Raw genomic sequence first — 27973 nt, forward strand, 5'->3', positions numbered from 1 at the left:
TTACAGTCCTGCCTCCAACCAGGCCACCAAAAGGAACGGGAAATTAACTCGGAGGTTTATTAAAATGGTGCTAGGTTCCGTTGACTGGGGAGATTCTGGGAACATCCAGGAGAGTGCATCCGCTTTCCCATTCTTGGAACCAGGTCTGTATGAGACGTGGAAGTTGAACCTGGAAAAAAAAAAGTGCTCACCGGGCTTGCCGGGCTCTTAAGAGTTTGGCTGTCCTGAGGTACTCCAGGTTCTTGTGGTCGGTGAAAATCATGATAGAATGGGACGCACCCTCCAGCAGATATCTCCATTCCTCCAGGGCGAACTTGATGGCTAACAACTCTCGGTCACCGACATCGTAGTTCCTTTCTGGAGGACTTGGCTTCTGAGATGCAAAAACCACGGGATGAAGAAGGACCTTAGGACCCCGTCTTTAAGAAAGAATGGCTCCGGTGGCTGTTTCTGAGGCGTCTACCTCTAGTACAAATGGCAGAGCTGGGACTGGAGGCCACAAAATTGGTGCAGAGGTAAATAGGGTTTTCAATTTGACAAATGCTTCCTGGGCTTCCTGGGACCATTGGAAACGGTTGTGTTGACAGGTTAATTGAGTGATGGGCTAGACAATGGATGAGAAACCTATGATAAATTTTCGATAGAAGTTAGAGAAGCCTATGAACCGCTGAACTCTCTTTTTATTTACCGGGGCCGGCCATTCCTGGATCGCCTTGACCTTTTGTGGGTCTATCGCGACCCCTGCTGTGGAGATGATAAATCCCAAAAATTGAGCAACAGTCTTTTCAAATTCACATTTCTCAGCCATGAGGTACAGCCTATGTCTCCTGAGGATTGTGAGAACTTTTTTCACATGAACTTGTAATTAAATGGTGGCAGAAAAAATAAGGATGTCATCCAAGTAGACGACTACAAAGTTATCAAAGTTATCAAGATATTCACAAAAAATATTGTTCACCAGATGTTGAAAGGTGGCCTGGGGCATTGCACAGCCCAAATGGCATCACTAGGTATTTTGAGGTGGTGATATATTACTTTAACCAGTTCAGCTCTGTGGACGTACTACATATGTCCAAAGAGAGAATTGTTAATCACAAGCTGATGGCTGCAGTAGCCATTAGCTTGTGATCTATTTGTTCAGCAGGCTGTGGTTCCCAAGATCTCCCACGTTTTCCGGGAGCTCGGGACCACAACCACCAGCTTCTGGTGACGTGAAAGTGAGGCATATTCATGTCTTGCTGTCACATGTATACAATGAAATCAGAAGTATTGATGATTTCATCACTTCCAGTTTTAGATACATCATTTCCTGGCCTGTACAGCCAGGGGATACATCTAACCAGGCAGATCTGTTCTTCTTACGATGAGAAAGTGCCATAAGACGTAGCACAAACATTTAGGTATCTTTGTGCTAATCTTTGTTCTCTCTATGCTAAAATGGAAAGGGAAGGCTAAAACTAAAAACCAATTAGTCTCAACCCTCAGTGAATCAAAATTGTAAATGTTTGCTGGGAATAGTTGGTATGGGTAGTTAGAAAACAAATGAAAGTTTTCAGATGCACCATATTATTTCCTATAAACCAATATATTTTTTCATATCATCAAAAGTCGGTAAAGAATGATCTCCTTATGTACTTATTATGGGTTGCTTTCTCTTTCAGTCCTAGGCCTGATATACTCAAGTATAAAGTAAAGTTTAGTAAGTGAATAAATGTGAACTCATGTTCAGTTCCATCACCCAATAATTTTCAGAAAAATTATAAAATTAGGTCCATCTCATCTTCTTCTCTTACATCATCTGAGAACCAATGTCTTCCTGGTTCTTGCAGTCTGAAAGGACCAGAAAGAAACAGCCATCCCTGCTGTGATGATGCAGCTCATGCTCTTCAGAATGCCCTGACACCTCCCAGGATGCTTGACATGATTATCCCAAAAAGCTGTGGGTAGCTGGGGGACATCATTCTCACCTAAGCAAAAAATCTGAAAGTGCAGTAATGGTTACTAAAAAAAAATAAAAAAATAAAAATAATAGAAATAATTAAAAGGTTTAAATTAATAAATAAATGTGCAATTGTATGAAAGGATGTGGGAAAGGTTAAAAATGTTCAAAGTTGGTGAGAAAAGTGAATGTCTGCTTTAATTAACTGCACACTTAAACCCAGTAACTATTCCTTTAATTACTTTGCAACTCACTTTATTATTAGATGTTATATAACTCCTAAAAATTCTGCAAAGCTTTAGTTTTGGAAAATGATAATGCACATTTAATATATAAAATGATTAATAATAATAATGAGCCAGACAATGAAACAAAAGGGGTGTGTCCCCCTGAAAAATTTAGTTGAGTATCTTTACACTCTTGTGATTAAAGACATTTTTATACTATCAGAGGAGTAATTTATTAGAATATTATACTAATAATCCTAATAATAGGGAAAGAGTCGATGGATATTATCTGTCCTTAATTGCTTGTGTTGGACATCCTCAAGACCTCAATTGAAGTCATAAAGTAAGAAGCCTGCCTACCAAAAAGATTGATTCTAAAACTGAGCAGAGTATGAAGGGTTGCTGAAACTCAAAGGTTATTCATGACTAACAAGGTTAATTTGATTATTCAGCAGTGGATGGATCTCATTTTGTGATTGTGATTACTGTTGTTACATCATGGCTTATATTAGGACAAACCCAAACAAGTAGTTTTTATATATTTAAATATATTTATTGCACAAAAAAGGCAATTTTACCATTAAATGATTGTAAATCACTGTTTCTGTGCACCATTCTTATGCAATGTTACTTGGTAATATCTGACTCCATATATGTAGCCTTTGTGTAGAGTCAATTATGCACATCATTATTTAAGATTTTAGTCAGTAAAGTGGGGACAGCTTTTCTTCTCTTATTTGAAAGGCCTGTATGTAACATCAGTTTTCCTCACAGGGTCTTTTTCCTTTAACTGGTCTCTGTAGGATACATTCCATTCTATCAAGTGTTTCCTCAAACTAAACTCTATTAAACCCAAACTTCAGTCCATACTTGTTATTTTATATATGAATAAAGCAGGTTTTTATTGCTATTTGCATCTCTGTTGAGGAAATTTACCATCACTTTCTGTCAGGACAGGAAGTAACGGGAAACCTTTTCAATGTGAACATAGGCAAAAAACTAATTGCAAGATGAAGGCTCAGAACATCTAGCAATGTTTTTATTGAATTCCATGCCTTTCTGTCCGCGTAGAAAATATACACCACCATTTCTTCTATGAGTGCTACAGGATCAGTACGTGTGGAAAAACCTCACTTACCAACCTCCACTTTTTAAAAAATTAATAGAAATGTTGGCTAGATCGAATATGTTTGGGTAGATTACATACTAGACTTCCAATATACTATGTGAATACCATCTAATTTTTCTACCACATACTGATGTGCTCGTTTACAGAAAACAAATTTTTTTGTGATACATGTAAGAAAAAATATGAAACAATATGTGTAAGATATGAGTGTTAACTGGTGGCTTGGTAGGTATTTATGTTTGATTAAGGAACATGAAATGTTGCAGTGCTTACAATGCTACTTGTGATGATAATAGGTTGTATGTATTTTTACAGGTTCCTGTTACTAAGATTCTGGAATAACATGAAAAGTGTCACAGCTCCATTTTTGTCTCTATAATTTCAGACTCTGCTCCAAAAAACACATGTTAAGTTTAGCGGACATGGAGAAAACCTATTCTCTCACAGCCCACTATGATGATTTCCAGGAAGTCAGGTATGTGAGCAAATTCAACAGCAGTAGCACGCTCTCCAATGGATTCAACATTCAGGTGAGCTCCAAAAAGCAGTCTAAAGGTATCCCACGATGGAGCCGGAGAGAGACATGTCTGCTTTCAGGGCTGGTCTTTGCAGCGGGTCTATGCGTCATTTTGGGGTGTATGCTGGTGTTAAAATATCTGTCTATGGAACAAGATGGTCAGTGTTTAGAAGACTGCCAAGAGAGAAAAGCTTTCATGAGGGCTTCCAAATTTATCAGCAGCAACATAGATCCAACAATACCACCTTGCAATGACTTCTACTCATTTGCTTGTGGGGGTTGGCTTAGGAGGCATAGAATTCCAGAGGACAAGCTCATCTATGGCACCATTGCAGCTATAGGTGAACAGAATGAAGAAAAGCTGCAACACCTTCTCCTACAGCCTGTGCGCAGAAAGCACAGAGGATCTTCTGAAAGGAAGGTGAAAGAATTCTTTCGTTCTTGTCTCAACATGAAGGAGATTGACCGTTTGGGGATCCACCCAATGCTGCAGGTCTTGGAGGATTGTGGAGGATGGGATTTTCCAGATAAGGCCAAAAGCAAGTGGGACTTTAATGAACTGCTTTATAAGACACAAGGAGTATACAGCACTGCCGTCTTCTTCTCACTTACAGTCAACTTAGATGATAAAAACTCTTCCAGATATGTCATCAGGGTAAGTTTTCATAGTTTTTTTCATCGAATATGCCGGGCTAAATTTACATTTCTTCTTTCTTTCTTTGCTTTTTTTGTAGATTTTAAAGTGATCTCACTGCAAAGTAATTTTTACCTGACCCCCAAAAGTTGCAAGTTGAAAATTATAGGTATAGTGTGATGGCTCGCTGTGGTGACAGAAATTTGGTAATCTACAATATTTATAAGAGTATTTACAGAATTTATTGCTATACCAACAATGAAACATACAGACATTTGGACATTAGGATTGCAGATAAAGATGGCTATATTGTAATCTAACATGATGAAAGAGAGGCTCCTAGACAGTTACTAGTAGTACAGTCTATCATCGCTTGAGTAGTGTTCCTACCCTGACTTTCCAACATGTTCTTTCTGATTTGGTTTCCATGGGTGAAATTATGGTGAAATTATGGTGGTTCTCACTAGAAAAGTAGTGGGATATTGGAAAGTGCAGTCCCCCATCACCCTAATTTGGTATAATGGAAGGGTAAGACAGCCTTGTTGGAAGGTCTGGTTCGGGATTTCAATTTTGCTTGTCTTTTACCCTTATAGGAGATTTGAGCTCTGGTGTAGTGTCCACTATCACTATTTGTAAACAGTGTGCAGGGATTTTACCTTGAAAGCCCCAAGTTCCTAAGCGTCCAAAACACTATCAAGACCATTGCTACTAGGGAATGCATTGAGGCCAGGAGGCACTCCCTTCATGTTGCAGGATGCAAGATAATGCAAGGTATAATGTGTACCTGTGTTGTGTCTGTGGAGTTACAATATTCAGCATGTCACAGCATGTTATACTTACCCTGCCTGTACACTTTGGACAGAGTGGTTAAAAAAATGAAAGCTCTATCAAGATTTTTGTTGTATTTGTTGCCACTGGGGTGATTTTTTGTTACTTCCTGTGCTGCTGACAGGGTGTAGAAAGGCAGAAGGTACTGACGAATCTCACTAATGGGGACAGAGAGAGGAATAAAAAAATGGGTGATGGGTTAGAAACCATGTGAGGTTTTTGTTGGTTATTTGTGTCCTGTGCTATTCCCAATTTCTCCCTGTGTTCTGGTGTCACAAGTACAGGGAGTGAGGGGGGAAATCTAGTTTTTGGAGTCACAGATGGAGAGTCAACCCCTTAACCCCTCTTGTCTAAGAAAATAAAAAACTTTGAGCAATATCTGGACTATAATCACATATATATACACGGATAAATCATTATGAAACAACAGCAAATGCTTGCTATTGCTTTGTATCTTCACAAGTATTTTGGCAGTTTAGATCTAATAATACTCATTTCCCAATCTTTATAGAGACGTAACCCATTTCCACTTCAGTTTCTTTAATCTGTTTTTTAAATGTTGACATTAATCCCTTAGATTGACTCTAAGAACATTTGACTAAACATATATTGTGTCATTGATAAACGAATGCAGTGCACAGTGCTGTGCCGCATTTTTAGATTTAATTTCTGACCATCTCAAAGCTGAAATTATTTTTGTGCCTTGAGCAACAGAGACTGTGAACAGTATAAAGGTTGTGTGGGAAAGAAAAGAGTCTCCATCTAGTGATAAAAAGTGGCACTGCACTATTTTACTAAACAAAAGTTATCCTGTTGTCAGTTACTGCAGAACATTTAACAGACAAAAGTGACAACGGATGATTTACTGATGAACGATCTCTTCAAACACCAAATAAAGTTAGGGTGAAATTTTGCTTGGAATGAAGCAAAGGTTTGGTGCTCTGGTGAACAGACAGACATTTTCCTTGGGCTCATTAAATAGGTTCCTAATGCACATTGGTTGTGTACTGTTTTATGTACGTGATGTTTAAAGGGTACTTATCCTTTTTGATTTTCAACATTCTTAAATAGATATTTTTAGTAATTCTCCTGGTTGTTTAATCTCTGCACCTGAAAGGTTTGTGCATTATAACTATAATTGCTCGCCTTCAGGACTTCTCCAGAGCCTCTCCCATCCTATGGAACTTCCTGCCCGGATATATCCGATCAGCCCCTAACCTGTTCACCTTTAGGAGATCCCTGAAAACTCACTTATTCAGGGAAGCCTATCCCACACCCACCTAACAACTGTCCCCGAGCCACCCCCATCAAATCATTTCCTGCATCTATTAACTTTTGCACCACCACCCCCTCCCTTTAGAATGTAAGCTCTATGAGCAGGGCCTTCCTGTCCCTTCTGTATTAAACTCTACTGTAATTGTGCTGTCCCCCCCTCTACATTGTAAAGTGCTGCATAAACTGTTGGCGCTATATAAATTGTGTATAATTATAATAATAATCATTTATACCATTGTAGATATTATAATAGATATTATACCATTATATATTATATTATATTATATTATATTATATTATATTATATTATATTATATTCTGTTATAGGTATATCACTCTTTGTTTTATTATCAGTTACCAAAACGCTGACTGAGCTGACCTATGAAACCTGTATTATAGAAAAGTCAGTTATTTAAGCAAGTAGGCATTTTTCCCAGCTTAAAAAATGTTTTTTTTGTATGTTGTTTGATTCTGTATCCCATAGTGGGGCAGGATGTCAAAAGAATTAGTGTCCCCACTGGAAGATTTCCCCACTATTATGCCCCGTACACACGGTCGGATTTTCCAACGGAAAATGTGTGATAGGACCTTGTTGTCGGAAATTCTGACCGTGTGTAGGCTCCATCACACATTTTCCATCGGATTTTCCGACACACAAAGTTTGAGAGCAGGCTATAAAATTTTCCGACAACAAAATCCGTTGTCGGAAATTCTGATCGTGCGTACACAAATCCGACGGACAAAGTGCCACGCATGCTCAGAGTAAATAAAGAGATGAAAGCTATTGGCCACTGCCCCGTTTATAGTCCCAACGTGCGTGTTTTACGTCACCGCGTTCAGAACGATCGGATTTTCCGACAACTTTGTGTGACCGTGTGTATGCAAGACAAGTTTGAGCCAACATCCGTCGGAAAAAATCCTAGGATTTTGTTGTCGGAATGTCCGAACAAAGTCCGACCGTGTGTACGGGACATTATTGTTCTGGTCTCGACCCAAAATTTGGTATTTTCTTTTACTTTCACTTATAATGATATTGGTAAACAGGAGAAATGCAGAGGGTAAATCTCCCTATTGAGGACACAGACAGACAAAAAAAATGAAAAGTGTTCTAATCCCTCTCCCCGCTATCCAAAACTAAAAAAATTTTTGCCTTTAGTTACACAATTAAATACAATTAAATACATTTATGGAAGCTGTTTTCCCTGCTAGATATTTGTTATTTCTGGCCAACCAGTTCTGAGATTTACAAAGTCCTGACAGTACACCCAGGTTTGTAAAGTGATTTTTCTATACTATATTTAAAGTGGATGTAAACCCTCCATATACCCAATGAAATGAACAGCCTCACATGATACACAGAGATGAAACAAATCTCCCTACATATGTTTTATTTGTATATCTGCTGTCTTCAGCTTTCTACACTATTTAGAAAGTGAACATCCGTGTTACAAATCTTTCTTTCTGTTCCAGCAGTGGGTGTGGAGTCTTGGCATACACTGTGTGAGAGCAGATTGGAGGAAAGGCACAACCCCCCCCCCCCCTTATAGGAAATGGAAGGAAGTAACATGCAGAGCTGTAATGTGAGAAGACAAGCTCAAGCTCTCTGCTAATCTATCTCTATGCACCCACCCCAACACAAATTTTCAGATGCTTTTATCTCCTATGTCGGAGAACTTGTCAGAAGTTATCATGCGGATAATAGAGGAACAGAGCAGCAGAAAGACACGTCACTTAGAGTTTTGGAGAGAGATAAGTAAACACAGCAGATATATGTGCTTAGGTCAGATTTCGTGAATGAGGTTTACATCCACTTTAAGTTCTATAGCTTTGCCACCTCTCTGCCTCAAGTCTGTCATTGGACAATGAAGGAGCAACAGCAGACAAAGAAATCATCACTCTGCTCTCCTCCTATCAGCATGTTCAGCTTCTTCCCGCAAAAGACCCCTATTTCTCCAGAATTGCCCGGGAAAAATACTGTCTCTCTTCCCTTTGTTAGCAGAGATTTCTGGGTAGTGAAGTCCACAGCCCAATAGCCTCAATTGCACAGAGCTCCTTGTGGACTCCATATCACAGTCACCATGGCTTATGCATAACAAGTTCTCCTACCCCCTGACTGTCTCAGAGCCTTGCTGCCAAGGTGGGGAGGGGGGGGCTGGGGATTTTACACACAGCGGCGGCTGAGAGAAAAAGAACACAGCCTGCAGCCGCGCCTCTCCCTGTCACTTTGCAGCGGTGGGGAGGTTGAAGGTAGAGAGCGGGCCGAGAGCACCCAGCCCGCTCCTCATAGCAGCCTGGCAAGGGAAGAGGGAGAGAAGGAGAGCACCACAGCTGGCACAGTACCCAGCTACACATACTTACTTTGGTCCAAGATGGCTAATGTTACTGTGTAAAAATTGCCATACCTGAATTCAGCCTTAACATGTTTTACTATTGGCAGTTGAAGTGGGTTTTGGTACAAGTAGCATTTTCTTCATAAAAAACATAACAAAACTGGGACATATGTAATCAAGAATGTAACTATAGCTATAGCAGGCCATGTAAATGCTTTGGCACTCAGAGGCTAAGATGACTCAGATGTCATATTATACAATGTCTGGTTATACAGGTACCAAAAGCATTTGCCCAATATATCTGACTGACATCAATGTGTATCATTTTTAGTATTCTTAAATAATTTGTTACCCTAACATTTCATATCCCTGATATATGTATATTGTACCATGTACTTGTATGAAAAAGTACCCTGTTCCTCTGAAAGCATGGCATGGTCGCTTTTCTGGCTGTGCCGGGAACTCGGCCTGCTCTCCTCCAATGATTCGACTTGTGCTGACAAACACCCTGCACAGCCATTAACTGGGAAGATCAATGTGCTGCTGTTTCACCTTCCCTCTTTTCAGAGCTCCTTATGCAGCTGAGAACAGAGGGTATGTGATCATTTCTGTAAAAAAAAAAAAAGAAATGGAAAAAAGGTTTCTAATTTTTTATATATGTGTATATATGTGTCAGTATATATATATATATATATATATACTGACAAACACACACACACAAATGTTCTGTCTTTCAACTGAATGGGTTGTTTTACACGGAGAAGGTTCACATATACATAACAAATGCACTATTTGCATGCATTAATAAGAGTATTTTCTTTAGAGATAAGACCATAGCTCTATCACTTTACAAAACTCTGGTTCAGTCACATCTTGAGTATGCTGTCCAGTTCAGTTCACCAGGGAGCACCTTGACAAGGGTGGATTTTGTCTATTTATTGGAGTTCAGGTTTAAATCTATGCCTGATATGCTGGCCTTAGGTGTGTGCAAGATTGATGAAATTGGTATGTGATTATGACGGTGCTGGGGGACTTTGTTTCTTTATCTCTGCAATATTCTGCAATAAAATAAAAGCTTTTGAAAATATCAAGTTTTATTATGTTATACACAGGTAATTTCAGAAAACTACTCATGAAAAGTAACCCAAATAAGCACACATTAACTGGTTTCCTTTGGAGAGGATATGCTTTCTATACTTCATAGAAATCTGCTTGATACATGCAGTGTGTGAAATCTTCTCAACTTAAAATGTAAATACAGTGGAACATTCACATCTAATGAGGGGGAGCATGAAGCTGGATGATTGAAAAACACGGCAGGATAGTAAATACCAAGACAGCTCTTAAAATACAATGGAGAAAAATATAGAAAAGCCGAGGATAAGATAAAAAATTAAAGGAATATTCTGTACTATTGAACACCCTCTCCATATCCTCCTTTGAATTACATATGTCGATGATTAATGAAATGTGTCTCTAATCTCCATCTCAAAAGTTTCTCTACTGATAAAGAAAGCTAATTGTTTTTATAATAATTACATAGTTACATCGTTGGTAAGGTTGAATAAAGACACCAATGCGTTCAGTTTAACCTGCGTGTATGTTTTATGTCACTACCATTTTCCATATCCATGTACTTTGTGTTCGCTGAGAAACCCATCTAAAACAAAAAAAAAATTTATCTACACTCTTGGCTGACACCATCAACTGTGAAAGGGAGTTCCACATTCATAGCGCTCTAATAGTAAAGAACTCCTTAAGCAGGGTAAGATTGAACTGATTCTCATCCATCTTAATTGTGGGGCTGCATGTCTTCTTTATAGACCTTAGATCACGTAGTTTCCTTCCTATGTTAAAGTCACTATTTAAAGATTTAGAAATTGTGATCATATTCCCTCATCAGCGTTTCTTTTTCAGGTAGAATAAGTTTAAGGTTTGTAATCGTTACTCATAATTTAGGTTCTCTGTAGCCCCCTTATTAGTTTTGTTGCCCTTCTCTGGACCTTCTAGTTTTTATCACATACAGTACAGTACTGCATTCCTAGACTGGGAATAGCCCTTGCAGTGCAGGGGGCCCTGTTGTAGGGGTATATTTTGTCTAATTCCAAGGGTTCCGTTTTAAAGGAAACTTCAGCTATGATATCAATGGCATTAACTAGAATGCAAACAATTCATCCAAAGCACAGTTCTTTTTAAATTGAAATAGATTGCAATAACAATGACCCCTGTAGGGAACTGGTTGTGCTCTCACAATTGTGCTCCCAAATGTAGGCTGTACAAAATATATCTCCTAGTATTTAAATAATAATGAAATAGTATTTCATCCTTTAGATGTTTACATAAGAGAGATTTGTGATAAAGAAACAGGAAGCAGTATATCATTCTTTCTCATATTTTCTGCTGCTCTATGACTTGGCCTACCAGGTATCTCAATAAATCTCAATAAATTAAGGCCTGTGTTCGCCCATTGATTGTAAATAGTCTAATTCTGTAAACTAAAAAAAACCCTAAAAAACAGGCTAATTCAGCAAAGCAGCATGGTTTACGGACATCTCTATTTTACAGTGGCTGTCCCTTTTTTGCAACTAAATCCGTTTGTTCCTCATTCCTCCTCACTTGTCCATCTTTTTATACAATATATAGTCCTTTATAAATAATGGTACTAACCAAAGTGCTATGCTCAAAAAAATAAATAAATTTAATGCGACCTTTAAATAGTATGTAAACCCAGCTTTTCATATTCCTGATATGTGCCTCTGTCTTTCTATTTAAAACTGACCACACTAATCAGTAGAACACATTGTGGTCAGTTCTCTAACAATGCTGGGAACTCAGTCTGATCTCCCTTAAAGATCAGACTCGTCCTGACACCCCTCCCGACCATCAGCCTTTCACTGGGAAGATCAGTGTTCTGCTGTTTCTCCTCCCCCATCTCTTATACAGCTGAGAACAGAGGTTATGTGATCACATATAAAATAGGAAAAAAAGTGTTTAATGTTTTGCAAAGTCCGTTCTTGTTTTAAGAGAGGTATGGACTCCAGAGAGAGAGCTATCATTTTGCCCCTGTACAAATCATTAGTAAGACCTCATCTGGAATATGCAGTTCAGTTTTGGGCACCAGTTCTCAAAAAAAATATCAGGGAACTGGAGACAGTGCAGAGAAGGGCAACCAAACTGATAAGAGGCATGGAGGAACTCAGCTATGAGGAAAGATTAGAGGAACTGAATTTATTCTCTCTTGAGAAGAGGGGATAAAGGGGGGAAATGATCAACATGTTCAAATATATAAGGGGTCCATATAATGAACTTGGTGTTGAGTTATTTACTTTACGGTCAACACAGAGGACAAGGGGGCACTCTTTACGCCTAGAGGAAAAGAGATTTTTCCAAATATGGAAAAGTTTCTTCACAGTAAGAGCTGTGAAAATGTGGAATAGACTCACTCCAGAGGTGGTTCTGGCCAGCTCAGTAGATTGCTTTAAGAAAGGCCTGGATTCTTTCCTAAATGCACACAATATAACTGGGTACTAACATTTATAGGTAAAGTTGATCCAGGGAAAATCCGATTGCTTTTCTGGGATCAGAAAGAAATTTTTTCCCCTGCTTTAGCAAATTGGATTATGCTTTTCTGGGGTTTGTTGCCTTCCTCTGGATCAAATGTGGGTATAGGATTGGGTATATGGGATTGTATGATATTATTTTTTATTTATTTATTTTTATGGTTGAAGTGGATGGACTTTGTAACTTTTTTTTAACCTGACTAACTATGTAACTATATAACTATGTAAGTGATGGGGAAAAAAACACTGTCAGAGACTGCAGATATTCAACAGGAGATTGCCAGAGACTGCAGATATGCAATGGGAGAAGATCAGACACAGCAGATCAGTGGAGGCTGGTGCTCAAAATTTTTGGGGGCTGCAAACTGAAAAATTAAACAGTTAGTAATGCAGGGCTGTAAATAGCCATTTATCAGGTGATATGCTATAATTGTGCCCGTCAGTTGCAGCCTCACTGTGCCCATTATGATTCCTACCATTCCTGTACTGTGTTCCCGGGTTTGTACACCTGCTGTGCTCATTATGAGGGGTTCCCACCATCCCTGTGCCAAATTCCCGGGTCTGTACACCTACTGTGCTCATTATGAGGGGTTAATTTTGTTAATTGAAAAATCTTACAAACAACAACTTATATACAATAAAACCATAATAAATAAATAAAACATATTTACAAAATAATTGAATATGACTATACAAAACAGGAACATAATAAATGGTGCAAACCAAATTGCGCACAACATAATTCCTACGAGAGAGCCAGACTAAGAAACATCACCGTCACCATGCATGTAGCCTTTTATCAAAAATATATTTGATCTGAAAATCTAGGGGAGTGAAACAGAATACAAAGAAAAAGCCGCACACCCCAAGATCAACAGGCAGCAGTTACAGAGTCCTGATATTCCTCCATGCCCTTATCCAGGCCTTCTGCCGCCACCTGTCTTTCTCAAGACCCTGAATCTTCCCAACCTCACCCAGAATGTCCTGCATCACCACTTCCACAGGGAGGATTTTACTCCGTAAGGATACCTGACACTATGCACTCCATGTGAAATAACGGACTACTAGACTAACTAAAAAAAGTGTCTGGAATGCCCCATACACCTACTCTGCATAACTCATATGGGGGAGGAAGGGTATACTCAGAGCCTTTCCCACCCAATTACACCTCTAAATTAAAAGGGCACTGAAGTAGAAAGTGATCCATTGACTCCACCACTCCACCACACTCCACTCTCGGGCAGCCCCGATCACTCATGGAAAGAAACTTCAAGTTGCCATTCACATATAGTTTTTCAAGAAAGGCAAGCCAAGCCTGATCCCTAAACTTTATTGGGATTCTCTCCAAATTAATCAATCGCAAAAACACTCCCAAAACCAGGCTTGGGCAATCCCTCAAGGCCAGTGGCTTGCAAAAAGCAGAGCTCATGATTCGCTTCTCAAGAAGTTTCCTTGAAAGAGATCTTACTTCTCCTACTGTTACTTGCCACTGCCGACACATTTTCAAACACGGGGCAACATAAGCCGGGAGCTTATCATGCTTGACCCTCAGGCTTTTCACTGGCCCACTATTTTCCCAGTCTCGCAGAAAGGGCCTAAACCAGGACTGGAAAATACCAACCCACCCAGGCGGTCTCTCTGCAACATGTTACCAAGATTGTACTTCACAAACATCAGAGTGAAAAAGACTACAGGGTTGATCATCTCTAGACCACCCTCCCACCTAGGAAGGTAAGTCACATTCCTTTTGACAAGGTTTACTCTGTTCCCCCATAACAGCTGGAAGAAACAACTACAGACCCTGGTATAGAGAGAAAATGGCAAAACGTAAACAAAACTGACATACAGAAAAATCGGAATCAGGTATGTCTTAATCAGATCAACCTTTACCCTCAAGGAAAGCCGCCGACCTTTCCAGCTTGCCACCTTGACATCAGCATTCTCCAGCCTGTTCACCCAATTTGCATAACCATAGTCACCTGGGCTGAAATCAATGCCTAGAACTCAAATTTTTTGTTGGGGCTCCGGGAAGTCATCCGGGAGAACAAAGCTCTCACCTTCCACGCCCATCCAGAAAGCTTCACACTTGTCCTGGTTGACCTTTGAACCTGATGCCTCTGCATACTGTCTTATCACTGAGCCCACCTCCTGCGCTTCCCCAGTCCCAGAGACAAAAACAGAAACATCATCAGCATAGGCCACAACCTTCAAAGGAGGCTCACCAACGATGCCCAAAGCTACCCCACACAATGGTCCACTCTCTAGCCTTCTAATGAAGGGGTCGATTGCAAACACATATAGCAGAGTACTCAATGGACACCCCTGACACACACCGACCACAAAGGGCTGCACGACCCAACCATTAACCAGAGGAAAGCTTTCAGCCCCTTTGTACAAAATCTTGAGCCAATCAATGAAACCCCCCTCCAGGCCATATTTGTCAAGAAGGAACCACAAGTACTCATGATTTACCCGATCAAAGGCCTTAGCCTGATCCAATGTTACCCAAACCAGCAGTCCTACAATGCTCCAAGGCCAAATAGACAGCTAACACTGCTGAGAAAGTGCTTCTACCTTGGACTGAACAGTGCTGGTAGCGAGATAACAAACTGCCTGCCACTGGTGATAATCGCCAGAAAAAATTTTTTGCCAGTACCTTTCTATCGACATTAAGAAGGCTAATGGGGCACCAATTCCCAATCATCGAAGGATCTTTACCCTTTGACAGAATGATCTCTGCAGATTGCTTCACTGAGGGAGGGAGAGGAGAGAACCCTCATACAAAGAGCCATTAAAAACCTCCGCAAGGTAGGGAGCCAGGATCGTCTTAAAACATTTATAAAATTCGGCTATCAAACCATCTGGCCCTGGCGTTTTCTTGATGGCTAGTTTATCAATAGCCTGGATTACTTCATCTGCAGTGATTTCATCTGTCAAATTCATCAAAGGAACATTACTTTCCAGTCCTGGTGTAGAGTCCAAAAAACCCAACATCCTTGTGCGATCAAGGTTCCTTCCAACCAGGAGATCGGCATAGTATGACCTGACAACCTCCAGGATCCCTGACCTAGACTTCGCCAGAGGGCCCATAATGTCCCTCAGACCATTGACCATCTTAAATGCTACGCTCTGTTTACAGTTCTGGTAAGGGTCAGGCGATCCCTCTCCTGAACCAAAGAGGCGCGTCGGTCATATTGATGTCTCCTAAGGAGGAGCTTCACCTCAGAGATCGCCCCAGAATTTCCTCCATTCGAAACAAAGCAGTCACATTTCCTCCCACCCCCACCTGGTAGGTGATATACTTATCTCGCTGCTTCTTTCTTCCGATGGCCTTGAAAAGCCCAATAGTCCACTGTTTTATAAGCTCCCACCATTCTGACTTTCTGCTGCAAAAGTCTAGGATCGTTACCTGTGCTTGAAAAAAATCCTCAAAGGATTGTCTTACTCTCTCATCTTCCAGGAGGGACTAATTCAATCTCCAGATACCCCTCCCCCTAGGTGGCATGTCTGAGGCATTCAGAGTCACAGATAGAATACAGTGATCAGAAAACTCCACTGCCCGACACACAGGTGACAAAAAAGCATTGTCTCCCTTTAAAAAACCCTATCTATCCCACTCTGACTATTATCTCTCTGAAAAGTGAACCCCATGCTGTCTGGGCAGCGCTTAAAGTGTGCATCTACCAGACCTGCTTCCCTATCACATTGAGAAAAAGGGTGTCATAGCCCAGCTTATCTCTGAAACCTCTCCTGTCTTTAGACCTAGTAATGCTGTTGAAATCACCTCCAAAGATAACCTGCTGGGCCGTAAAAAGAAAAGGCTTAATCTTTGCAAAGAGGCATTTCCTGTCCCACTTCGCCTGGGGACCATAGATGTTAATCAGGCGCAAGTCCTGCCCCTTCACAGATACATCTAAGACCATGCATCTCCCTTTCTCTACCTCAATTACCCACCGGCACGTTACCATACCAGAAAAAAGGACCGCAATCCCGCTGTAAGGCTCGGCTGCAAGAGACCAAAATGAGGGACCATGTCTCCACTCCTTCTTTGCCAGATGTATATTGGCCAGACTACTCAGATAGGTCTCTTGCAAAAACAAAATGTCAGCATCAAACTCGCTGAGCAAAAATAAGGCCATATGACAAGCACTTACTGATCTTAAGCTGGCAACATTAATGGTTGCCACTTTTAACGGAGTGGGAATTGTCATCGGGGTAATTGAGGCAGCCGTTTCTTTGCCTAACTACTCCCTCTCCCTGGAGAACCAGCGCGCTTCATTGCACCCTGGGACTCATCATACATAGAGGATGCCATACTCAACAAGTTCCATTTATCGTCATCATCTGACAGGACCTCAAACTTATTTGCCAAAGGCAAAACCTTAGTACTTAAGGTAACTGTACCTCTTTTTTTTTTCTTTTACCCCTCCTCTTTTTATCCTCCAACTACTCCATATCATCCTTAGACAAACCGAAATCAACAGCTTCCCCACTCCTACCCTTCCCTTCACCCCCCACTCTTGCTTACCTACCACTAGGCCAGCTTCTTCACCATCCTCCCCACTCCTCTGCACCCCATGATCCTCAATAGAAACCTTGCAACGTTGAGGGAGGGGACTGGCACTGCACATGATGCACCTGCCTCAGCACCTCTTGCTGCCTCTACAATTTTGGAAGACATAGACACAGAAGCCTTACCTACAGACTGGGAAGACACAGGCACACTAGGTAAATGCACAGATTGGGGCACCTCAGACTGGGAAGACACAGGCACACTAGGTAAACGCACAGACTATGGCACCACAGACTGGGAAGACATATTGGGTAGTGGCACAGACTTAGATGGAATCACAGTCAACCCAGTTGCTGAGCTCTGAGCATCCTCCATGTCCAGGTGGAAGAACTCTCTCATAACCTCAGGCTTGTTATGCATTGCCTCAGGACACTGACTGTAAGGATGTCCCATCGCATTGCACAGATTGCACCTTATAATGTTACAATACTTTGCCAAATGTCCTACACCCTGACACAGAGAGCACTTTATCACCGGACAGGAGGATGCAAGATGCCCTTTATCTCCACACTTGTTGCATAGCTTTGTCTGGCCCAGGTAGAAGATGGTCAGCCTGTCCCTCCCCAGGAAAGCTGAGGATGGCAAATGCTGAACGACATTGTCAATGACTTTTAACTGCACAGACCACCCCCCGTCCGTATTCCCCAATCATCCAAAATCTTCTTTAGGGGATCGGGACATCTCCATACCTTCTCAACCATACAGATAAATCCCCTTGTGGTATGGACTCATTGCGGACAAGAATTGTCACCATTTTAATGAGTGGCTGGCGTGATACAAACCTGGGGATGAGCCCTCTCCAGTCCGGCAGGCCCCTACACACATGCTCATATTTCTCCCAAAATACAGTATGTCCAAAGACTCCGGACAGATAAAGGACAAATCATACTCGTAGGAACCGGCTGGACTGATCAGGGCATAGATAACTTTAGGCTAAAATCCCATCTACAGAATCTTATCCGCAGCTGCCCTCCTATGTGGTGGAAGTCCACCCCCTACCATCTAAGCTGCACAACATTCCTCCTTTTAAACAGGGAGGAAAATAAAACATTTCCATGCTCCTTTCCTGCTTGCTCCCCCTTCCCAGATCCTGTAGCAGCAACACCAGCATAAGTTTTCCTTACACACCAATTGCAGTCTTCTCCATAGGCACAATCAAACCAGCTGACAGAGAGTCTGATTCAGCTGGTATAGCAGCCTTTGGATTAGCAGAGATGAGACCTGCCCACTCCCTCTGCTCTGAACACTCAGCTTCTTTCCTGGGTTCAAGCACAGTCTTGGCTACTGCAGACTCCTGGAGAGTTGTAGCACCCAGCATCTCCTCCACTATTCTCAGGAACAGCTGCTCTGTCTGGTTCAGGCAGAGTCACTGCATTGTCCATGGCACTCCTCTCTGCAGACTCTTCCACCCAGAAGATGACAGTTACTCTCACCAATTTCATCTGAAGCTTTATTTTCAGCAGGTAATTCAGACTGCATTGCATGCTGTATATTGTTTATGGGTCTGAAATGACTGCCCGTAGCACTACAACCCTCAGCAAGCCCATTGTCATTAATAAAGTCCACATCACCATCCTGCACATACACTGTACCTGCTTGCTGTGCTGTTACCTTTGCAATGTCATGGCTGATGGTGGGATCAGACTTCCCCCCCAGCTGCTGCAGACTTCATGGTGGATCTTGCTCTCTCCACAGGTCTTTCTTTCACAGGGCGAGGAACGGTGTCCATCTCCTCATCATGATCCGGGGAATCCGCACCCAAAGAGGATTCCAGCTTAGTGATGAACTCCAGAATGCCAGTACCTCCCTCAACCTCCTGCTCAGATGTTCCATATTGCTGCTGCAGAGGGAGGGAGCAGAGGCCTCCGCCACTGAGGGCTCAGCAGATGCCTGAGGTGTTTAACAGCTGGGCTCATCCTCCGGGCCCACTTTCTTACTCTCTGCTGACTCTGTCAGTACCTGTATCTCCTCACTGATTGGGTCACTTTCCATGCAGGAAGTGGCTCCTCTTCTCATTCTGCTAAACTGTTCCGCGTCTCTATATTTTTCTTTAAATATTCCGCTATTCTCCTTCAAAGAGCTTACCAGTTCCTCCTGCTTCCTCACAGCTTGCTCCAAGTCCTTCAACTCAGAGCCGGTCTCTTTTTACTGTATACTTTGGCACAAATCTGTTTTTTCTTCCTAAATTCAGCCATCAAAACTAACAATTTCTCCTCTTCTTTCTCAATTCGTTTCAGCAATCCTCTGTCTAAAGGCAGACAGGGACTCATCTCTCCTTGGGCCAGGCCCAGTATTTTCCACAGCCTGAGGTCTAGTCACAGGCCTACCAGGGTCCTCCCCAGGAACCAGCATTACTCCTGGGGCAGAGAAGCAACTCTAGCCCCTGGTCTCTGGAAGCACAGGAGCTAACGAACCAGCAACCTCACACCTCACTGTCAAGGAGCAGAATGGCAGTTTCCCACCATCCCTGTGCTGAGTTGTTCTTTACAAGTGTGGTCTCAGATCTGGGCATTCCTCTCTCGGGGTCCAATCCCTGACTGTCTGCCTGACACCCTTTCCATCCCACATTAATATTTATCTCTTCCAGACTGTTCAGCAGCTCAGTACATTCTCTGCACTCATTTAAGGTGGCCATAGAATAGATGATTCCTTTTCAATTTCATTCCTACTATGGTCACCTTAAATGAGTGCAGAGAATGTACTGAGCTGCTGAACAGTTTGGAAGAGATAAAAAGTAATCTGGGATGGAAAGGGTGTCAGGCCGTGATTGGAATGGTCAGATCTGAGACTGGAGGCTGCAGGATGTGAGCAGTGAAGATGTATGCCAGGGGAGAGCAAACAGGAAAAAGTGAGTGAGGGGGAAGATTGGTGTGATAGGGAAGGTGTACAGACATGCATTGCAGGGAGGGGAAGTAAAGTTGGTGGTTAAAGGTGCTGCTCTAGAGTCACTCAGGACACAGAGCAAATAGCTTATCAAGTGCAGTGCCTCTTCTGCCCCCCCCCCCCCCCTCTGGTCCTGCCCTGCAGCATGTACTGTACCTGGAGATTTCTGTGTGGTCCCTCTTGTGCACTGCTGGTTGCCGAGTCTGTGTCACTGTCACAGGTAGATGAATGGACTGCTGCCTCTGCCTCTGCACGGACCTATCGCTCCCTGTCTGCCCTTTGCCTGCCACCATTCTTTTTCTGCTGCTGATTCCCCACCCCCTGAGCTATGAGTAAGACTTTGTATAAGTGTAAAATGCGTCAGCTGTTGTGCTGTACCACTCCAGTGGTGTCTCATGTACCTTATCATCCTGTTTTACAAATAAAAAGAAGAATTTAATCTCATTATCCTGGTTTGCGGCTGTCCAGATCTTCTCATTCATCCACACCCATGCTGACTCCCCTCACTTGCTGAAGGAGACAGGCATCTTGTGAGCCAATGACTCCGCGGGTCCCATAAAAGCCCCGCCCTTCAGCCCCGCCAATCAATAACAACCACAGAAAACCTAATTCTAGAGGTGGAGTGTTGGGGCACAGAGCTCATAGCCCCAAGGAAACTGTAAACTACACCAATGGAGCTTCTTAGCCCCAATCACGTGTTTACACACGAGTCATGCCTCCAATAGCACCCCTGTGTCCGGCACTCTTAACAGACACACTTAAAGGGACACTTTTAAAAAAAAAAATTATATATATATTTTTTTATAACCACTTCCTACCCTGCCCATAGTCGAATGACGTCCGCAGGAGGGATCCCCCAACCTGAGCGGGCGTCATATGATGTCCTGGGCTTTCCAGCCGTCTAGGGGGTGCCGCATCACTCGGGAGTCGGTGCGTGTGCCCGGCAGCTGCGATGTCTGCCGAGCACCCACGATTGCCAGTGACAGAGCCGGGACTTGGATCTGTGTGTGTAAACACACAGATCCACATCCTGTCAGGGGAGAGGAGACCGATCGTGTGTTCCCAGTACAGAGGAACACTGAGTCCCCTCCCCTACAGTTAGAATGACTCCCTAGGTAACACATTTAACCCCTTGATCGCCCCCTAGTGTTAACCCCTTCCCTGCCAGTGACATTTATACAGTAATCGGTGCATTTTTATAGCACTGATCGCTGTATAAATGTGAATGGTCCCAAAATAGTGTCAAAAGTGTCCGATGTGTCCGCTGCAATGTCACACTCATGATAAAATCGCAAAAATAAAAGGTTTTTTTCAAACTTGTCACTCTTATTTTGTTTATAGTGCAAGAAATAAAAACCCAGAGGTGATCAAATACCACCAAAAGAAAGCTCTATTTGTGGGGAAAAAAATGGGTACATTTTGGTCATTTGGGTACAGTGTTGCATGACCGCGCAATTGTCATTCAACATGCGACAGCGCTGAAAATTGGCCTGGGCAGGAAAGGAGTGAAAATGCCCTGTTTTGAAGTGGTTAATAAGTAGCTTCGGGGAGGCGGCGCCCCTGCACCCCCTATTGACGGACCGCCACTGCTGCAGATGTGCTAGGGGCAATGGCCAAAGACTGTAGATATGCAATGGGAAATTACCAGAGACTGCAGGTTTGCAATAGGAGAACATCAGAGACTGCATATATGCAAGGGTAGATGGCCAGATACTGCAGATATGCAACAGGAGATGGTCAGGAATGGCAGATATGCAATAGGGCAATATGAGTTGGTCAGGACCTAGAGATATGCAACAGGAGATGATCAGAGATAGCAGATATGCAATGGGAGATGATTAGGAACTGCAGATATGCAACAGGAGATGGTCAGAGACTGCAGATATGTAACAGGAGATGGTCAGAGACTGCAGATATGCAACAGGAGATGGTCAGAGACTGCAGTTATGCAACAGGAGATGGTCAGAGACTGCAGATATTCAACAGGAGATGGTCAGAGACTGCAGTTATGCAACAGGAGATGGTCAGAGACTGCAGATATTCAACAGGAGATGGTCAGAGACTGCAGTTATGCAACAGGAGATGGTCAGAGACTGCAGTTATGACACAGGAGATGGTCAGAGACTGCAGATATGCAACGGGAGATGATCAGAGACTGCAAACGTGCAATAAGGGTTGTTGTGCACTTAAGACATTCTTCTGAAGACAGTCATAGACTGGAGACACATTACATAAAATTGCTAGATTTCACTGCTATTAAAGCCCTTCATAAATCATTTCCACATTTGTGCTCCACACAGGACAGCGCATAAAACGTAAGAATAGATAATAAACTACTTTATTCCACTCTAAACAAATTTATTTCCGTGGCCTGGAAATGCACCAAAACAGACCCTTGTCTGCACAGTAAGTCATTGTCTGCAGGGGCCCCAAGTGCCACACAGTAAGTGCCAAATCGCTGCATGCCCCCAGGCCACAGGTTGGACTTTAGAGTAGGGAGGTATGAGGCAATGAGTTACAAGTGCAGTAACCCACAGTAATAAATTGGAATCCTAGGGCCCCATACACACTATTAAATTTTCTGCAGATTTTTGTCTTCAGATTTACCAAAACAATATAATATGAGGTCAAACCTTAAGAGTTTCAATTTGTATGCAATCAGGCAGGCCCTTGCACTACATGGTTTTGGTAAATCTGCAGACAAAAAACTGCAGAAAATCTAATAGTGTGTATAGGGGTTTTACTAAAACTAGTGCACTCAGAATCTGGTGCAGCTGTGCCTGGTAGCCAATCAGCGTCTACAATTAAGCTTTGACAATAAAACCTGGAAGCTGATTAGTTTTTGTACAGAGTTGCGCCTGATTCTGCACTCTCCAGCTTTAGTAAATAACCCCCAATATCTTTAAGATACTGCCACTTAAAGCGGAGTTCAACCCAAAAATGGAAGTGGTGGTGACCCCCTGACACGCCACATTTGGCATGTCATTTTTTTGGGGGGGAAGCGGGTACCCTGTTTTTAGAGGCACCCAGCTCCCACTTCCTCCCCTTGCGCCACGGCGCCAGAAGGAAGATCACCTTTCCCCCCTCCCTCCCTGCAATCTGCTGGGACACGTCACAGGTCCCAGAAGATTGCTCGGCCATACGCAGCGTGGCTCGTGCATATGCAGTGCGCGCCCGACTGTGAAGCCACAGTTGGGTGCCTGCAGTTAGAATGCCAGGGCCACGGAGAGGAGGGGGAGAGGAGCAAGAACCGTGGGGCAGGTGAGTGTCTGATTATTAAAAGTCAGCAGCTACACTTTTTGTAGCTGCTGACTTTTAAATGGGTGGAACTATTTATTTATTTATGTATGTTACTTATATAGCCCCGTCAATTTACGCAGCGCTTTACATATACATTGTACATTCACATCAGTCCCCACCCGCAAGGAGCTTACAATCTAAGGTCCGTAACTCTCATTCATACATACCAGGGACAATTTAGACAGGATCCAATTAACCTACCAGCATGTCTTTGGAACTCCACTTTAAGTGCAAACAGGCCTGATTTTATTATAGACCCTCAGCTACTATTAATTACTCTGTCACATTCCCCTTGAAGGAAAAACTTGAATGATAATACATTACATTTCTGTTCAGTTTAGGTAGTTTTTACTCTGGTTATAAAATATTTAAAAAAGAATGGGCCTGTCAGATGCTGTAGAATATGTGATTGCCCGGTCTCATTGTGAAACTTCAGAAGCAGTAAATATTGGATTTGAAATGTTACTGTAACAACCACTTGTGACATTTCCATGGCTCGTAAATGTCCAGGTAGGTCAAGACTGAGTCACTGAGAATTTATTGTTACCATTGCTGTCAAGCAATTGGAGAAAGTGTTTATGTATAGTTACCACATGGCTGCCCAAACTGCCAGCAGCACGTAAAACCATTGCATCCAACAAATGTCTATAGAAGAAAGACACAGCAGCACAGGCTACCTTTACATTTCATCAATAATGATAATTACTTTAAGAATGTGTCTGATGATGACATTAACTCCTTTGTCGCCATGGTGGACTATGCGGTACAGCTCTAAATTGAAGAGAGCCGCGTACGTACATGTTTATCTGAATATTTAGCACTAATTGCCTCTTCAAGCTGAAGTGACATTACAGCTGATGGCAGTTTATTTCCATAGCAAATGGTGGATCCATCAGGGACCTGGAAATGGCTCTTAATGTGCAAATTTACATTACTGATACTAGGTGGAAGTTAGAAAAAAAATTGTTTTGATCTGTGTAATTGTGCAATTTTAGCACAGAAAGCAGAGTAAATTATTGCCACCTGAAGACTGAAAAAATGGCAGGAAAACGGCTAAAGGAAATAGATAATGAAGTATACTACCTGGGTAAAGAAACACATTACAATCAATTTCAGGGCCTCCTGTCATTGTGTTAAAGGGAAATTCATGTTTTTTTTTGTTGCGGCCAAGTATATTCAAGCATGACTTTCTTTAGCCAATATTTTTAGATCTCTTCATAGAATCACAAATAAAATAATTAATGTGCCTCTTTGAAATTTTTAATACACCACTTTCATGTCTGGAAGTTGGGTGTACAGGAAGTTTTAGTGGAATTAGAGCTCAGAGCATAAGGCATCATTCACATGTGTTCGGTGCAGACCCGTGCAAGCAGCCTGATAAAATCAATGACAGGCAGCTGGCAGCACAGACCTGCTCGGACCTCTACGTTCATCCTAGAGTGTACACCTGTGCAGGTGGTGCACAGATCAGGACACAATCTGTCTGCATCTTGATCCATGCATTGGACCCACACAGATGTGCACCGGGTATGTGCATGGAGGTCTGTGCAAATCTGTGCGGCTGCCAACCTGTCGTTGATTTCTGGACATCTGAGTATGTCAGGTGACCTAATAGAGCCCTTCACACAGGCATACAGATTGATATGCCAATTTGAATGAGGCCCAAATGGGTGACCTGGGATGCTCCTTACATGTTGCTGTGAGGAAAGAGCTTCCCACACAGTAGGTTCAGCTGTTTGTCCCTTTCTGTTGGAAAACCATAGGTGCCAAGCATGGCAAAGATTACTTTTTTTAGATGACGGAATATGGCAGGGCCAGAAAGGATATTGTACATTATGTGTAGACAAACTGGACACCATGAACTGACAAAGCAGTGGTGTGTCTGTGGAGGATCCTACTTTCAGATTGATCAGAAGTACAGCCAAGTATTTAGGATGTCAAACTGTAATGATTCAGTAGTAATGAATTGTGTGTAACAGTATTCCTCCATTGTGATGCCAGACTCCCCTCCTACATCCTAGCCTGGGTTCATACTATTGCGATGTGGGAACCAGCGCGATTCCAGTGCCGGTTACTATATTGTATCTCCCTTTGCCATCTGCGAACCGCTGCGGGTGTCAATCCAAAGTTAATGCGTTTGTATACCCGCACACAAAAAATATATATATATATATATATATATATATATATATATATATATATAATTTTTTTTTTCTTTTTAAAAGCCTGTAAAGCAAAGGCATAATGAGCTAGTATGCGCCCCATACCTGTAGATAAAAATGTAAAAAAAAAGGGTATATAATGACACCCCCAGATCGGTTCGCAGATCGAATGCAAACTGTAAATTTGGACAGGAATTGGATAGCATGGGTGTGAACAGCCATGAGATCTGTTTCCAGTGCGGGGAAAAAAAAGGTTCCTGCACCTTTTTCGTGCAAATCCAATGCAAGTTCAGCCAGTCAACTGTATGGCTGAATTCGCATTGCACAGACATCGCGGTGCGAATCACGTGCGATGTCTATGTTCGCAATAGTGTGAACCCAAGCTTAAAGATCAAGCCTTTTCTGGCACTTTTTGTTTACAAGTTTAACCACTTAAAGACCTGGCCTTTTCCTGACATTTGTTGTTTACAAGTAAAATTCTGTATTTTTTGCTAGAAAATTATTTATAATCCTCAATCATGTTTTTTTTTTTTATCAAAGACCCTAGGGAAAAAAATTGTGACCATTGCAATTTTTTATGTCACACAGTATTTCAGCAGCGGTTTTCAAATGCAATTTTTTTGGAAAGAATACACTTTAATGAATTAAAAAAAACTAAACACAATATATACCCCAATTTTTTTGTATAATATGAAACATGATGTTACGCTGGGTAAACAGATAAAATGTTACACATTAAAATTGCGCACGCTTGTTGAATGGTAACAAACGGCGGTACCTAAACATCTCTGTGGTGATGCTTTAAATGCCTTTACAAGTTACTTGTTTAGATTTACAGAGGAGGTCTAGTGATAGAATTATTTTTCTCGCTCTAACATTCGCAGCAATACCTCACATGTGGTGTGAACACTGTTTACATATGTGTGCACGACTTATATATGCGTTCGCCTCTGTGCGCAAGCATGAAGGGATGGGGGCGCTTTATGTTGTTTTTTTTCTTATTTGTTTTATTTTTTATTTTTGCACTGTCCCTTTATTTATATTTTATCACTTTACAAGGAATGGAAACATCCCTTGTAACAGAAATAAGAATGACAGGTCCTCTTTATGGAGAGATGTGGGGTCACAAAGATCCAAAATCTCTCCTTTAGCTTTAAAAGCAAAAGATCAACAAAAAAAAAAAAATGTTTTGATCTTTTGCTTTAAAAAAAAAAAAAATAGGTTACTTCCGTCCTGGACTGGAAGTGATGTCATGACTTTGCTCCATTCCTCCAAGACCATAGAGGCAGAGACGATATAGTCTCTCACTGCCTCTGTGACCAGCTGGCCGCACCGTCGGTTTGCTTATCGGGTGCGCCTTGGTGGAAACTGTAAGCCCGAGAAACACCTGCAGGCTGAAAAAAAAGATACCAGAGTTATGGCTGATAGCTTCAGCCATAACCCCGGTAAACCACTTGCAAACCACAACATATACAGTTGTATTCATAAGTTTACATACCCTGGCAGAATTTATGATTTCTTGGCCATTTTTCAGAGAATATGAATGATAATACAAAAACTTTTCTTTCACTCATGGTTAGTGTTTTGCTGAAGCCATTTACTATCAATCAACTAGGTTTACTCTTTTTAAATCATAATCACAACAGAAACTACCCAAATGACCCTCATCAAAAGTTTACATACCCCAGTTCTTAATATCATGTATTGCCCCCTTTAACATCAATGACAGCTTGAAGTCTTTTATGGTATTTGTAGATGAGGCTCTTTATGTTCTCAGATGGTAAAGCTGCCTATTTCTCTTGGGAAAAAACCTCCAGTTCCTGTAAATTCTTGGGCTGTCTTGCATGAACTGCACGTTTGAGATCTCCCCAGAGTGGCTCAATGATATTGAGGTCTGGAGACTGAGATGGTCACTCCAGAACCTTCACTTTATTCTGCTGTAGCCAATGACAGGTCGGCTTGGCCTTGTGTTTTGGATCATTGTCATGTTGGAATGTCCAAGTACTTCCCATGCGCAGCTTCCTGGCTGATGAAAGTAAATGTTCCTCCAGTATTTTTTGATACCATACAGCATTCATCTTGCCATCAATTTTGACCAAATTTCCTGTGCCTTTGTAGCTCACACATCCCCTGTTTCACAGTAAGAATGATATACCTTTCATCGTAGGCCTTGTTGACTCCTCTCCAAATGTAGTGTTTAAAGTTGTGGCCAAAAATCTAAATTTTGGTCTCATCACTCCAAATGACTTTGTGTCAGAAGGGTTGAGGCTTGTTTCTGTGCTGTTTGGCGTATTGTAAGCGGGATACTTTGTAGTATTTGCGTAGTAATGGCTTTCTTCTGGTGACTCGACCACGTAACCCATCTTTCTTCAAGTGCCTCCTTATTGTGCATCTTGAAACGGCCACACTACAGGTTTACAGAGAGTCCTGTATTTCACCTGAAGTTATTTGTGGGGTTTTCTTTGCATCCCAAACAATTTTCCTGGCAGTTGTGGCTGAAATTTTAGTTGGTCTACCTGACCGTAGTTTGGTTTCCACAGAACCTCTCATTTACCACTTCTTGATTAGAGTTTGAACACTGCTGATTGGCATTCTCAATTCCTTGGATATCTTTTT

The 27973-nt window shown here is 41.9% G+C and overlaps 1 protein-coding gene across 2 annotated transcripts in view; it reads left to right on the forward strand.

Moving 5' to 3' along the window:
- ECEL1 (endothelin converting enzyme like 1) overlaps window positions 1–27973 on the forward strand; it is a 178124-nt gene that overhangs the window by 14192 nt on the left and 135959 nt on the right. Inside the window, exon 2 of one of the 2 annotated variants that reach the window (XM_073626476.1) lies at window positions 3611–4467. In XM_073626476.1, coding sequence (XP_073482577.1) covers window positions 3700–4467 — 768 coding nt within the window. In that variant the 5' untranslated portion in view covers window positions 3611–3699. The remainder of the gene's footprint in view (window positions 1–3610; window positions 4468–27973) is intronic. The other variant, XM_073626477.1, reaches the window with a different exon arrangement.

This window comes from Aquarana catesbeiana, linkage group LG04, assembly GCF_042186555.1.
Source record: "Aquarana catesbeiana isolate 2022-GZ linkage group LG04, ASM4218655v1, whole genome shotgun sequence".
Lineage (NCBI taxonomy): Eukaryota > Metazoa > Chordata > Amphibia > Anura > Ranidae > Aquarana > Aquarana catesbeiana.